This window comes from Spinacia oleracea, chromosome 1, assembly GCF_020520425.1.
Source record: "Spinacia oleracea cultivar Varoflay chromosome 1, BTI_SOV_V1, whole genome shotgun sequence".
NCBI lineage: Eukaryota > Viridiplantae > Streptophyta > Magnoliopsida > Caryophyllales > Amaranthaceae > Spinacia > Spinacia oleracea.
Window position 1 is genome coordinate 69725534 of NC_079487.1, and position 15737 is coordinate 69741270.

The 15737-nt window shown below is 38.1% G+C and overlaps 1 protein-coding gene across 1 annotated transcript; it reads right to left on the reverse strand.

Moving 5' to 3' along the window:
• Positions 1 to 1158: 1158 nt before the first annotated feature.
• LOC130465935 (uncharacterized) lies at positions 1159 to 4838 on the reverse strand. The gene is made up of 3 exons (XM_056834721.1): positions 4250 to 4838; positions 3770 to 3833; positions 1159 to 2388 (listed from the first exon to the last, which is right to left on the reverse strand). Exon 3 carries the CDS (start codon positions 2385 to 2387, stop codon positions 1224 to 1226), a length of 1164 nt encoding a protein of 387 aa, XP_056690699.1. The 5' UTR covers position 2388; positions 3770 to 3833; positions 4250 to 4838; the 3' UTR covers positions 1159 to 1223.
• Positions 4839 to 15737: the final 10899 nt, after the last annotated feature.

The following is a 15737-nucleotide window of genomic DNA, read 5'->3' on the forward strand; positions in this document are numbered from 1 at the left end:
GGCGAATAATTAGAGATATTTTGCTTTCATTTTCTATTGGTCTCTTGTTGCTGGAATCTTGTCGTTGAATTGACTTCCGTTATTCGATTCGTTTCGATTCGATTTCTGATCTTTTCTTCTGCGTCACACAACTTGTTGACTACGTTCGTTGCGGGGGTTTGAGTCCAATCACATGACAGGAACTACATCATTAGACGTACGACTTCGTTACTTGTCCTTAGTATTTTAAGTCGACAAACACTTGGGTTTTGGCGAATAGTTCTAAGCCATCACATGTGCCTTAATCAGAAACAACCTAGGTTCCAGAAACTTAGTTCAGACTACCTGGATGTCATTTCGTCGATTTCTTTTCTTAACTCCATTGCATTCCTCAGTCATTCATAATTCTTTTCGAACTTCATAACATTCATTGATATTATCAACCTCATAGACAGACTAATTCTCGATAACTTATTTTGGTAAGATCCTTGAAACTTATATGCAAAACTCAATCTCATGCTTTCACCATAAATCATATTTTTCCACATAACATTTTCGCAAACCTTACATTTCCTCGCTTAGCTTTCTTTATGGAGATTATCAAGCATTCTTTCAAAAACAATCCTATAAATGATGCGGAAAGGTAGACTAAAAACACCATCAACCTTACTGACAGACTAATTCCTGATAACTTCCTTTGGTATAATCCTCATAACTCTATGTGTGACCTAAATTTCATATTTTCACCATCAATCATGTTTGGTCTCGATCACATAATATTTTTGCGTAACTTTGTTTTTTAAGATTTCTAGCTTAGCTTCCTTAACATATCTGGAAATACACTTAGGTGCTTATAACCACAAAACAATCATTATGAAAGGTGCGGGGAAAATAACCCATAAAATCAACCTTAACCATAACTTGAACGCTTTGAACCCTGAATAACCTTGTTTTAAGTGATGATTCACCTTTTACAACTCACACTCTTCTTGTACTCTATCATTCATCCTTAAATACAAACTCATGCTCTTTCGGTACTCTAAAAATCAACCTTAAATAATTCATAAACATAAAAGTTCCTTAAAACAATTCATATCCACAAAATCATGCTTTTATTAATTCTTTCATAAACTTCCTTGAGGTCATTAATGATCCTTAAACATTTCATAACATGTCCTTGACAAAAGATCTATAACATGATTCAAATCTAAAACAGGAAACTTAGGTTCAAACGTACATAAGAACTAAATTGAAATAGTATCAGCGTTGGCGTCATCTTCTTCTTCCTCGTCAGCTCTCATCATGTAAGCCTTTCCAGATATTGGTGGTCGTGGTGGGTCATGATTAACCCTAGCATTGTTGTTGTTTCGTTCATGATTGGTCGAGGTTGCTCTTCCAGCATCTGTGGGAGGTGGTTTAGGGCAGTCCCTGACAAAATGATCTTTTTCTCCACATCGATAACACGTCTTCGTTCCTGCACGACATTCACTTTCAGTATGGTTTCTCTTTCCACACTTAGCACACCATACACTACGAGTTGCTCTATCATTATGACCTTGGTCTCTTCTATAATTATGGTTTCCTTGGTTTGGCCTTTTGGCTCCTCCATGATTTTGATTATCATTTTTCCTTTTATCACCAACATTTTGTGCTTCTCGAAGTAATACGACTCGTTCAACATTAACTGCAATATCAACCATATCTTGATAGGAAGTAAACCTTTGAGTTGCCAACCTATCTTGGTATTTCAAATGAAGACCTCGCTCAAAACGGTTCATCCTAGATTGTTCTGTCGATACCAGCTCCGGTGCAAATCTTGACAATTCCATGAACTTGTTTGCATATTCCATAACACTCATTGTTCCTTGTTGCAAGTGCAAAAACTCGTCTTCCTTTTGTTTCCTCAGGGATGGTGGATAAAACTTATCTCTTAATAACTTTTGCAGTTCGGTCCAACCAAATCTAGGCTCATTCTTCCTTTCCTTATTAACTTTCCACCATAAACTTGCTTGACCCGTTAAGTAAAACACGGCGAAATCGACTCTCCATTCCTTAGGACATTGCAAGGTCTCAAACAACTGATCTACACGATTAATCCAATCCTCGAATTCTACAGGGTCGGGCTTGCCATCGTAAGATGGTGGGTTTAGGGATGAAAACTTCTTGAACATTGATGCATTTTCGTTCGCATTCGTCGATTTCTGTTTCTGAGAATCTTTGATTAATTCAGCTAACATCGTGCTAACGGTTTCTAATCGTTCCATCCTTTCTTTGTGATCTTCGATAGGTTGATCGTCATAGGGATCATCGTGGGCAACCTCCTCGTAGATAGCGTCATCGTTGACATGGACGTTGTGCTCGTTGTGGGCTCCATCGTTAATATCGTTAGTCACCTCGATAGTCGACATTCTGCATAACATGCTCAATCAGGAAAACATACATAATAGGAAAATAATCCCTTTTCAGCCCGTTCCTACACTCACACTCATTTCATTTTAACATGATTCTAACATATTCTTTTTAACTTATTCCTTAAAATTCTTTGCTTAAAGCCTATTGAATTCTAGAACGCGCAAAACCCGTAAGGTTTAGCACTTATGGTCCAGAACCTTGGCTCTGAATACCAAACTGTAACACCCCGACCTCTAATTCAATGTTTAATCATAATTAGCAGCGGAATTAACCTAATTCGGTCGGGACATTACCCGCCGTAACTCCCTCTTGGGAATTACAAGGCAACTATCAATCATAAGCTATTAAACTCCAAACTTAACATAATAATCCTTTTTAATTCCTTAATCAAAGTACGTAACTTAATCTCGAATCTTTACTGAAACTTGTTACAACTTAACAATAACTTAGGTGAACTTAGCAATAGTGAAAATCCTCGCCACTACTCGTTTCCGTGGTCCCCAGCAGTACCTAAAACAGAAAACAAAACGGTGAGCCGAAGACTCAATAACGAGTTACCCTAGCATCGTAACATCATTTCAATTCATTTTATTTAATAACACAGGGAGAATAGAATATAGTAAAACATTTAATAAATCATTATTTCAGAAGCATCATTATTTCATAAACATAATTTTAGAAACGTCATTTCAGAAACATCATTTCAGGAATATCATTTCAGGAACATTATTTCAGGAACATCATTTCATTAATCTTTTTCCTTTTTAACAGTATTATTCTGGTCGTCGGGATTTTACAGGAAAACATGGTAGGACGTCTCCTACGAACAGGGGAAGCCAGTGCTTCATAACAGGGGGAGCCAGTGCTCCATAACAGGGGAAGCCAGTGCTTCTTATCAGGGGGAACCTTGGTTCCATATCAGGGGAAGCCAGTGCTTCTTATCAGGGGGAACCTTGGTTCCATATCAGGGGAAGCCAGTGGTTCTTATCAGGGGGAACCTTGGTTCCATATCAGGGGAAGCCTGTGCTTCTTATCAGGGGGAGACTGGGTTCCATATCAGGGGAACTTGACCAGTTCTTACACTTTCCTTTATCATGTGTACATTTCTTTTAATAGAAAATTAATCAGGAAAATCTCATTCATTTAGGGTAGTTCAATAATACCATTAAATCTCGTTATTTCATAAAATCATTTCTTTCAGGAATAATAATTCATTAAATCAATACTTTGCATAAAGCTGCATTATCATAAAACAATTCAATCAAATCATACTTGTAATCCCGCAAATCATAAAACAACATTATAAAACATCAGTCATTCATAACATCATTCATAAATACATTTCGAAGGGATTGTGGGTACTAGCAATAACCGTTACCTCAATTCCACGATTTGCTAAGCCTTTTCGTTGGTCCGTTCGTCCTGAGCCCCGAGTCCAATTTCTTTCAAAATATCAAATTATTGAATTATTTATTAAAACGATAAACACTTTCAAACCAATATTTCGAGAATAACAATTTTTTATAGATAGTGAATTTTGAAATGATGAATTTAATAAAAAAAATATATAAATGTTTATAAATTCTTGAAAATATTATTAAACGAAATTTCAATCAGAATATATTGATTTACATGAAATATTATTTAATTTCATGAATTAACGAAATAATATTTAAATAGAATTTTCAGTTTAAAGTATATATATATATATATATATATATATATATATATATATATATATATATATATATATATATATATATATATATATATAAATTTGTTTATCACTTAAAACTTTTATTATCAACAAATAGAGTAGGTAATTATTTTAGGGGCTTGAATTGAAATGTAAACTCACTTTGAGATATTTGGGCCAGCAATTTTGGGCTTGGTATGGGGAATAAGAAAACAGTTCCAATCTGGAACTTGTTTCCTGGGAACTTCGAGCAAGAACAGAGGAGGGCAGGGCACGAGGGAGGAGGGAAACGGACGAAGAGAAAGAGGGGGAGGGGAACGGAGGTGGAGGCTGAGTCCTGGGCGGCACGGCGGCGCGAAGGTGCGTCGGTGATGGTGGTTGTTGGTTCATGGCGGCGGAACAACAGGGGAGGGGGAAGGGTGGTCGCGCGAAACAGGGGAAAAACAGGGGAGGAGGGTATTTTCCGGGCTGTTCTGGGCGGCGGTAACAGCCGTTCGTCGGAAAAATTGGGACAGAGATGAATTTAGAAGGTGGTGCGATGGCCGGTTGTGTTGGCTGCGAGGTTGGGTGGTGCAACAAAGGGACGAAAGAGAGGGGGGGCAGGGGTATGCGAAGTTGCGAGGAGGAGAGCAGGGACGGTGGGTGTGCGGTGGTGTTGCGGTTGTTGATGGTGTTTGTTGTGGTGGCTCGAATCAGAGGGAGCAAGGGAGAATGATTTTTAGTTTTTGGTTAACTGATTTTGTTGGAAAAATCGTGACAATTTGTGGCTTGTTTATAGTGTGAAGTTGAGTGATCAATAAGCTGAAATTCTTGGGAAGCAAGGCATGCATTTGGACTGAATTGTGGGTGGAGAGGAATGAAGGAATTCCTTCATTCTTGTTCTTGTTTGTATGTTATTGTTTCAACGTAAATAGCAAGGAAAGAGAAGGAAAGATGTCAATTTGTTCCTTAGGGGCATTTTGGTCATTTCACTTAGTTAGGCAAGATTTCTGAAAATTTGGTGCTATTTTAGGAAATTAATTAGAATAGTAATGTTTAATTAAAATCAAGTTTCCAAATAATCTGTTGTTACGAAAAATAAAATTTAGTTTTCGAATAAAATAAAAACGTTTCGAAATTATTAAAAATCCGAAATAATTAAGATTTAAAAAGAGTCGTTGAGTTCGTAAATTTGAAATTAAAATCGTGTAATGATATTAACATTTCGCGGGAAATAAAACTTCGTAATTAAAAATAAAGTTCGAAATTAGGATTTAAACGATTTTAAGCTAAATAAAAATAATTAAGCCTAAATAACCGAGTTTTAAAATTTCGGGGTATTACAAATATTGAGTTTAAAAATTGCCTTCCAAATCAAGCACTTACAAAAATCTAATGATCTAAGGTAGTAGGTTTACGCTAAAGCGAGGTGCTATTTTAGTTGACTTAGGTGGTAAGGCGTCCTAAAGGAGCATGTTGATTGTGGTTTCAACTCAAACAACAATGGCATTTTGTTGTGGCAATGGGATAAATTATGGTATTAATTTATTAACCAAGAGTAATTTGGAGATTACTAGCAATAGGTTTTGCTTACCTAAAATCTTAAACTACTTAAGACATGCTAAAGCTGCTTAAGGATTTATGACTTTTTTTGCATGAATGAAATGTTTTAATAGCTTTAACGATTGCATGCTTGCTTTTATTTCAAAGTTATTGAAGTTTATGAATGGTTATTTATTGCAAATTCTTTTCGATTGTAGTAATCAAATGGCCGCAATCAAAACACAACTCAAAGTAACTGAAATTCTGGATGTAAAATTGAACCTATCAAACTTTCTTGATTGGGAGAGGAAGCTTCGGCAAGTCCTCAGGTGGAACAACATTGAATATGTAGTTGACCATCCCATCCCCAGCTATTACTCAAAGGATATGACTCCAGAAAATCACTGTGCGTGGGCGAACCACATGTCGCTAGTGATGGATCTTATTCTTGGCTCTGTCCCCAATGATTGGAGTGCAAGGTTCGTTGCATACGAGCCATGGGCACTCCTAAGTCATCTTAGGGATATATGTCGTGGTAGATTCCAACATGGTGGTCAACATGTCGACCAAAATGTTTTTGAATTGGTAAATTCATTTGAGGATCTAAAGCTTAATGCTCCAATAGGTTGTTGCTTTGACGTCGAAAGACAAAAAGCAAGGGAAAGGGTCATTGATCTTGAAATGACAGAGCGGACGCCAATCAGAACTCATACAAAGAAAATGGTTGGGCTTCTCAACCGGCTTGAGTTACTTGGTGATCCATTCCCAGATTCTGCAGCTGCGGGAATACTTTTGAATTCTCTTCACCCTGGTTATAAGAAATTCAAACTACTCTATTTTTCCAAGAAAATGGAAAACACTCTTAGTGAACTAATCTACTTGCTTCATCAGTATGAATTGGACTTTGTAAGTGATAAGCAAGCATCACTAAAAGTAAAGAGTAAGAAAATCAAGAAAAAGGTTCTGGGGAAGATCCAAAGCAAGGGTGCATCTCCATCTACTTCAGGAAGGCAAGTGGCGCCATCCAAGAAGAAGATGAAGAAGGATCGTTCTCCATCCACATCGCAATGCTTCAATTGTAATGAAATTGGTCAAGCGAGATTGCCCCAAACTAAAGGAAGAGAAGAAGGACGGAAACGTTGCTTCTCCTTCAGGTATATATGTTATACATTGTAATATTGCTAATTCTACTTCTTGGGTATTAGATACTGGTTGTGGCTCACACTTATGTTCCAATCTCCAGGGACTAAGGAGAAGTAGAAAGCTTGATAAAGGCGAGCTAGATGGATCTACGCGTGGGAAATGGAGCACGGATTGCTGCATTAGCCGTAGGATCTTATTTTATTTCTTTGCCTAGTGGTTTTGTTCTGGAACTAGAAAACTGTTACTATGTTCCTAGTATCACCAGAAACATCATTTCCGTTTCAAGTTTGGATTCTAAAGGTTTTAGTTTTCAATTTAAAGACAATAGTTGTTCTTTTGCTTTAAATGGAATGTTTTATGGTTCAGCACAACAAGAAAACGGTCTATATGTGCTAGATACGAGCAAACACATTTATAACATAAATACCAAAAATGCTAAAACTGGTGATTCGAATCTCACATTTCTGTGGCATTGTCGATTAGGCCATATAAACAAAAAGCGCATGGAATTACTTCAACGGGAAGGAATTCTAGAATCATTCAACTTAGAGAAGATTGATCAATGCGAATCTTGTTTACTTGGAAAAATGACAAAGCAACCTTTCTCAAAGGTGGGAGAAAGAGCAAGCGAACTACTAGGGCTAATACATACGGACGTATGTGGGCCTATGAGTACGAAAGCTAGAGGTGAGTTAAGCTATTTCATAACGTTTACGGACGACATCAATAGATATGGCTATATTTACTTAATGAAGCACAAGTCTGAATCGTTTGAGAAATTCCGAGAATTTCAAAATGAAGTAGAGAATCAACATGGCAAAAAAATCAAAGCTCTAAGATCGGATCGAGGAGGAGAATATCTTAGCCACGAGTTTGACGACCATCTAAAAGAATGCGGTATTCTTTCTGAATTGACTGACCTCAATGGAATGGAATGTCGGAACGGAGAAACAGGACCTTACTCGATATGGTCAGGTCAATGATGGGTCAGGCCAAACTTCCTTTACAGTTCTGGGGACATACGTTGCAAACTGCATCACTCACACTGAATCGTGCTCCGTCAAAAGCTGTTGAAAAGACTCCATACGAATTATTGACTGGGAAATTTCCAAAGTTGTCTTTTCTGAAGATTTGGGGTTGCGAAACATATGTCAAGCGATTAATTTCGGACAAGCTACAACCAAAATCCGACAAATGTTTCTTTGTTGAGTATCCAAAAGAAACTATGGGGTATTATTTCTACAACAAGTCAGACAACAAGGTTTTCGTTGCTCGTGACGGTGTCTTTTTGGAAAGAAATCATATTTCCAAATTGACAAGTGGGAGAATAATAGACCTCGAAGAGATTCAAGATGAACAACGAACTCAGAACTCTTTAGAAGAAGTTCAGGTTGATGAACCTCCAAGGTCTTTAGAAGAGCCAGTGGGAGTAGTTCCTCAAAACGTTGTTGCCCCTCGTAAGTCAAGTAGAACTATTTTTCAGCCGGACAGATGGACATGCGTCCTCTTGACTGAATACTTGGACATTCTCATATTGGATAGTGATGAACCTATGACTTACAAGCAAGCTATGACGAGCCCAAGCTCCATTAAATGGTTAGAGGCCATGCAATCTGAAATAGACTCCATGTCTGAAAATCAAGTCTGGGATTTGGTTGATTTGTCGGATGGGTTCACACCTATCGGATGCAAATGGGTCTTCAAGTTGAAGAAAGACAAAGATGGAATTGTATACATATACAAGGCTAGATTGGTAGCAAAAGGTTACAGGCAAGTTCACGGCGTTGACTACGATGAAACCTTTTCTCCAGTCGCGATGCTTAAGTCTATTCGGATAATCGTTGCGATTCCCGCTTTTCATGACTATGAAATATGGAAAATGGATGTCAAAACTGCCTTCTTGAATGGTGTTCTTGAAGAGACTGTGTTTATGACGCGGCCGGAGGGTTTTGTCAATCAAAAGAACCGAGGAAAGGTATGCAAGCTTAAGAAGTCCATCTACGGACTAAAGCAGGCATCAAGGAGTTGGAATAAACGATTTGATGAAGCAGTCAATAAGTTTGGCTTCATCAAGAATCAGGACGAATCTTGTGTATACAAGAAGGTCAGTGGGAGTAAAATTTCATTCCTAGTCTTGTATGTTGATGATATACTGCTTATTGGAAACAACATTCCTATGTTGGAGTCTGTAAAGACTTGGCTTGGAAAGTGTTTCTCAATGAAGGACTTAGGAGAGGCACAGTACATATTGGGCATCAAGATCTATAGGGATAGATCTAAGAGGATGATTGGACTAAGCCAAAGAACTTACATTGACAAAGTGCTAGCTAGGTTCAATATGATGGAATCCAAGAGAGGCCATCTACCCATGTCACATGGCACATATCTAAGCAAGAATCAGTGTCACAAAACATCTGATGAGCGTACAAAGATGAGTGGGATTCCATACGCTTCGGCTATTGGATCCATCATGTATGCTATGATTTGTACAAGGCCGGATGTTTCGTTCGCACTCAGTGCAATGAGCACGTACCAGTCAGAACCAGGTGAGGCACATTGGACTGCTGCCAAGAATACCCTAAAGTACCTGAAAAGGACTAAGGATCAGTTTCTGGTTTATGGTGGTACAGATGAGTTGATTGTTAAGGGCTATACGGACGCAAGCTTTCAAACCGACAGAGATGATTTCAGATCACAGTCTGGGTTTGTGTTCTGCCTCAACGGCGGAGGAGTAAGCTGGAAAAGTGCTAAGCAAAGCACTATTGCGGATTCTACAATTGAAGTCGAGTACATTGCTGCCTCATAAGCAGCAAAGGAAGATGTTTGGATTCGAAAGTTCATCGAAGAACTTGGGGTTGTCCCCTCCATTAAAGGACCAGTGGCTTTGTATTGCGACAATAGCGGAGCCATTGCCCAAGCAAAGGAGCCTAGGAGCCACCAGAAGTCCAAGCACGTACTGCGGCGATTTCATATACTTCGAGAGATCTTTGAAAGAAAGGAAATCGAGATTTGCAAGGTTGGAACTGACGACAACGTCGCGGATCCATTGACTAAACCGTTGCCACAAGTGAAACACAACGCACATGTAGCAACCATGGGAATCAAGCATGTTGGAGAATGGCTTTGATTTTCTAAGTATTGTTTTAGAACATCTGTTAGATCTATGTTTAAAACAATTGGTTTAACCATTTCATATTTATGAAATTTATTATTTCATATTCATTTAATTTTGGTTTAGTATTAAATTATAAGTCCATGTGATTCGAATCATTCAAATGCAATTTCAAGATAGATTCTTCGACAAAGAAACACCCATAAGTGAACTTGAATATTGAAGTCACAAAAGGATCCCTAATCCAGGTCATTGAAAGGTGGACGACCATTAACTAATGAAGATTAGATTGCAAGTAGATTACTTAGTTCTGTTTCTTGAACTAGAGTGATTGGATGTCAGAATCTTTTGCATAGATACTTATTGGATCTTGTATCGGATTGACCATGAGAACACTTTAAGAGATTAAATTCATGTCGGTAGTTCTCATTAATGGTGATTAGAAACCGTTCCTCAGAACATGAGCGATTATGTCTGCTCGTTTGAGAATTAGTTCGCTTTGATGCTCGCTAAACGTCGCACCGTAAAAGGAGGCTATAAAAGCAGTTATTGGGCGTACTATGAATCAAAGTGAGTGTTCATAGATTGCAAGAATGGATTGTCCTCCTATCTTTGATAGTATATGGTGTTGTTGTGTAACAAGGACTCTCGGAGAGTTAGACAGTGTAAAATGCATGGCCGTGCTCAGAATGGTTAAGGCTTAACCTTCTGCAAAAGTTTAACAGTTGAGCTCTGTAATCCGAGAAACACTTCTGGGCCTAATAAGGATGGCTTGGATCTTACCTTATGTTCAGTAAGTAACACTAAGTGACAAAGGAATGTGAATGCACACTTGTCTGAATGACAAGTGGGAGACTGAAGGAAATATTTCCTTCACCCAAGGTGCATTAAGTCTAATACCAAGGTTCAGATTAATTGCGAACAATTAATTCAGTGAGATCAAGTGATCGGAACAGCTAGCTGGAGCAATGCTTCCGATCAGTGAGTTCTAATGAATATTAAGCTCACAACTTACTCTTGACTGAACCTACAAGGTCACACCAATGACACGTAACAGATCACCGGATTAAATGAATCGGAAATTCATTTAATAGCTTTTCGGGAATTAATTGGAAAACGTATTATACGATACGACCTTGCATCGGAATCGTATATCGTATCGCGAATATTCGTAAGCTAGGCGAAACGAATAAATCGTATCGTACGACGGTGATTCGTCGTATGCGAAACGATAAATAATATATCGGAAATATATTAATCGCGAATACGAAGAGCGGCCCACGAGCCGAGTGCACGAAGCACTCAAGGCCCATGGGCGCGCTGGGCAAGCAAGCAAGGCCACGGCAACACGGCAGCGCTGGCCCATGGCCGAGCGAGCTGCGCGTGTACGCGCGGGCCGAAGCAGCGACACAGCCACAGCAGCAAGGCCCATGGCCCAGCTCGATGTGCTCGTCTTGCGCGGGGGCTTGCTGGCCGGCCTTGCCTTATGGCTTGGTCGGTTAGTAAGGTTATGTTAATAACCATCTAACCCTTTTTCCAACACAACACAATTCAGTCACACACTAACCCTAGAGTCACAGAGAACCCTAATTCTCTCTGTGCCTCCAAAGTGTGTTCATCCCAAAAGGCAAAAACTCTTGATCGATTGTCTAAGCTACGATAATCAAGACGGATTTGATCGTGTCGGTGAACCAAGTAGAGGAAAGACAAGTGGAGTTCTAAGTTTGTGTTCGTTGACAATTTGTGGAAAACACGCTTCAAACGTAAGTATGCTTAATCTGTGCTTTATACATGCTTCCTGGCTTTGGGGATTGTTTCCGCACATGTTATTATGTTTAACTGTATTCCCCTACACGTTGTATGTTAGGTGCGCGGGCAACCTAACCTTCGGGATCTCTTCCAGTACCGGCTCTTCGATGAACGGGGAGGATGTTGGAGTCATGATTTTCCTTCCTAACCTCGCTCTAATTCCTCCACTCCTCGAGGTCTCGGCGCGAGAATGTTCGGGAGAGCGGCGGGGGCTAGGAGTTCTCTCAAGTCTCCTTCTTCTTCTTCCAGCAGTTCAGCTACTGTTTTTGGGTCGATCATTAGATCTGCTTGAATTGCCTATCCTCTCGTGAACCGAAGGTCTCAACCTGCTGAGCACCGAGCTTCGGATCCGAGTGTGTTGGCTTGTAGTTTTACTTCTGAAAGTTTGTGGGGTGGGCGATCTGAACCACTCTGGTTGCTGTTGAGCCCTTTTTTTAGTGTCCCACGTATCTTCCATCCACCTTGACGTTATGTGAGTTCCTGTCAGCGGTGGGAGCGTTTGGTCATACCTAGGGACCTCTCCGCTAGGTGGTGGCTCCAGATTTATGCGTCGTCTTGCCCTCCTCCTCTCGTAGCGGTCATTTTCCAACCCTTGTTCCTTTTCGTTGAAAAGAAGGTTTTGCATTATGGTTATGGCTGCGGAGAGCTCTTCCCTTGTAGGGATTCGGGGTCTAGACGACACGGCGGTGTTAGCCTGGCTCGGCTGTGGTTGTGCCGCTGACCATGGGCGTATCTCCGACTGGACGCGCACCTCTACTTTGGACTCTGAGTCCGTATGAACGCTAATATTGTCCATTTTTGGAGCAAAAATGGTTGATTTCTCAAGGCTTTGAAGTATCTTCCCCACAGACGGCGCCAAATTGTTCCGGTGGTGAAACAAGGGGCTTCGGATGAAGGCCCTATTTTTTGTAGTGGAAGATCTTGCTTGCTTGAATTTACCTGCACAATGAACAATGTAACTGGCCTCGGGGGTGTTCCGAGGAAAGCCCCTCCGATGCCTAAGTAAGAACAATGCTCGGATTCTAGAGAAAGTTCTCTAGAGAGTAGTCTTAAGGCAATAAATTGGACGTACCTTGAGGTGTGAGCCTTGACGACTTCTTTATAGTGTCTGTGTAGTAAATGCCCCCATAGGTCATTTATTACTTGTTGGGCCTTGGGCCTTGTTGATGGCTGATTAGCCTTTTAAGGGGTAAAGTGGCTTGAATGTTGCTGGTTGGAGCCATTGGGCTTTTGGGCTATTGCCCCAATTGGGAACCAAGTGGGAGCCCAAACACTAGTTTTTTGGCCCGGGCGATTCCCCGAATTACTACATTAATAGAATATGCATTTACTTATTCTTTGCGCAATGGGAACCTGAAATGTGTCATGTTTTAGTGGTAAAGACTTTATTGTTTAAACTCAAGGTTGAGGGTTCAATCCTTATACAAACCACATTTGACGTATTTTTTGAAGATTACATGTAGTAAATGATTCATAAGCAAGGTGTCACGTGCCACGTAAGCTTTATTAGAAACGTCTTTTAATATATATTATAGATTTCGGATATTTAGTATCGAGCATGTTTGATCCAAAAAATTCCTGATTAGATATGGATATTGGATATCTGATTAGAAAAACAAAAGGTCTTGCACGCACACCAACATAACTTTTATTGTACACCAAAATAACTTTTACCTAGTTTTTTTACAACTTTACTATGTTTATGTTAACTTTTATATTATGAATAGAAAAAAAAAAAGTTGATAGATAAACGTTCTAAAGGGTTAAATGATTAATTTTATACATTATTGGTGATTTTGAAGAAATAATATTAATTAAAATAAAAAATTTATCACTAAAAAATAGATAAATTTTACATGTATAATAGTATCTTTTAAGTATTTTGAGTTAACTTTTACTGTAGTGTATAATATTTATTATACATCAGTTGTAAATAAGAATTTGTGTTAGGAAAAACAATCGAGGTGGATATACAAATATACAGTACATGTTTCTGGTTATCCCTAGAAGGCACATTATTAGGAATGGATTAGTATTTACTCAATTGCTAACTGCTGTATCCGGGTACAGCCAACTCTGGTTGTACCCCCCAAAAATGACGCGCTCATATTGTTTGTTCATTCTTGTCGACTGTTTGTTCTTTTTTATTGTATTGTTTGTTCATTCTTATTGTACTGTTTGTTCTTTCTTGTTGTACTGTTTGTTCATTTTTGTTGTACTGTTTGTTTTTTCATGTTGTTTTTTAAATTCATCATCAAATTTTCATAATTGTTGTATTTTTTGTTCTTTCTTCTAGAACTTTATGTTTTTTTTAATATGGTTTGTTCTTTCTTGTTTATTTGTTTGTTTATAATAATCATATGGTTAATGTTCATAATTAAACTCTTCATTAATCTTTTATTCTTTCTTTTTGTATTGTTTGTTCTTTCTTGTTGTACTGTTTGTTCTTTGTTGTTGTTTTTTAAATTCATTCATCAAACTTATTGTTGTATTGTTTGTTCTTTCATGTTGGCTTTAAAATTATCATAAAATTGTTCATAATTGTTGTATTGTTTGTTCTTTTTTCTGGAATTTTATGTTCTTTTTTATATTGTTTGTTCTTTTTTGTTGAATTATTTGTTATTTTTTGTTTATTTTTTTGTTCATAATAATTATCTGCTTTATTGTTTGTTCTTTCTTGTTGTATTGTTCGTTCTTTCATGTTGGCTTTAAAATTCATAATGAAATTGTTCACTTCATTGGTCTTTTATGTTTTTACAAGCGCCTATATTGTTTATTTCCAAATAAATAAATAAATGTTCGTTTCCAAAATTTACCGTATTCACTACCCTTCCTACTAAGTGAAGGGCCGAAAGCCCACCAAGAACTGAAAACTGAATTAACTTAGGCCCAAAACTCCTAACGATTCATTGCAGAATTATATGCGGATTATACCTTGTAGGAGACTGCCCATTTTGTACATTTGTACAAGGCTCAGCCAGTTAGCCTCTCACTCCCCTGCTCTCATATTTTTCTCTTAACCTCAATAAACTATCTATCGGTCCAACATAAATATACAACGGTTGCACACGTGAAAATGTAATATGCTTACAATCTCAGAAAAATAAACAAGATTTATCGACCAAGGGAACTAAACACCTTTTAAAAAAAAATAATGGGTGGGGATATGATGGGGTTGGTTTGAACATTGTAAGATTGAACTGGACATGATTTACAACCTCACAAGCTAGTGCGTCTTTGAAATCAAGTTTCAACGTGTTTTAAAGCATTCGTACTAGCTATCAGAATGGTTTACTACTTCCTCCCTTTTCTTTTACATGCAACGCATATACTTGACAAAAATGGATTTCATCCTTTATTTGGTGGTTGGTTAGTTAAAGAATTGATAAATTAAGTGAGTGCACAAAAGAAAGTTTTTGTTTATAGTTTCTGCATTTCCATTTTAGATTTTAGATTTTAGGGGAGTGTCCACTAATGAGCATATTAGAGTAGAAATCACTAGATTTAACCAAAAGATGATTAGCTCAAACTGGACAGTATTGCATACAAATTACAGGGTCAAGTAGTAGTGAGCTCAAATCTTCATAATCAACAAATTAAGCTTATGGTCCTTGAGTAAACTTTCATTTATCCTTTAAACTCGGGACCGATTTATAAGCTAATTAATCAATCGAAACCACAACTTATAAGTTTGTTTATGAACAAATCTGAAATTCCTTTTAGGAATCAATAAGCACATCGTCTCACATAAAAAAAAACAACAAAATTGATATACTAGTAGCTACCACCAAGTACATCTAGGTGATGAAAATACTGATCAAACAACAAACTAGTATGATCAAAAAGATCAAAATGACTATCCTGCCCCCTCACAAAAACACCATCAAATTGTTCAACAAACTCCTCAGAAGAACTTACAGAAGGGGAGGAACCATCATCCACTACAAGTGGTACTGATCTTTCATAATTTTTAGTATTATTATTATTATTATTATTATTGATCGTGGTCATCGCATCGGACACCTTACAACCATCATGATCTTGATGATAATCATCAGGAACCAT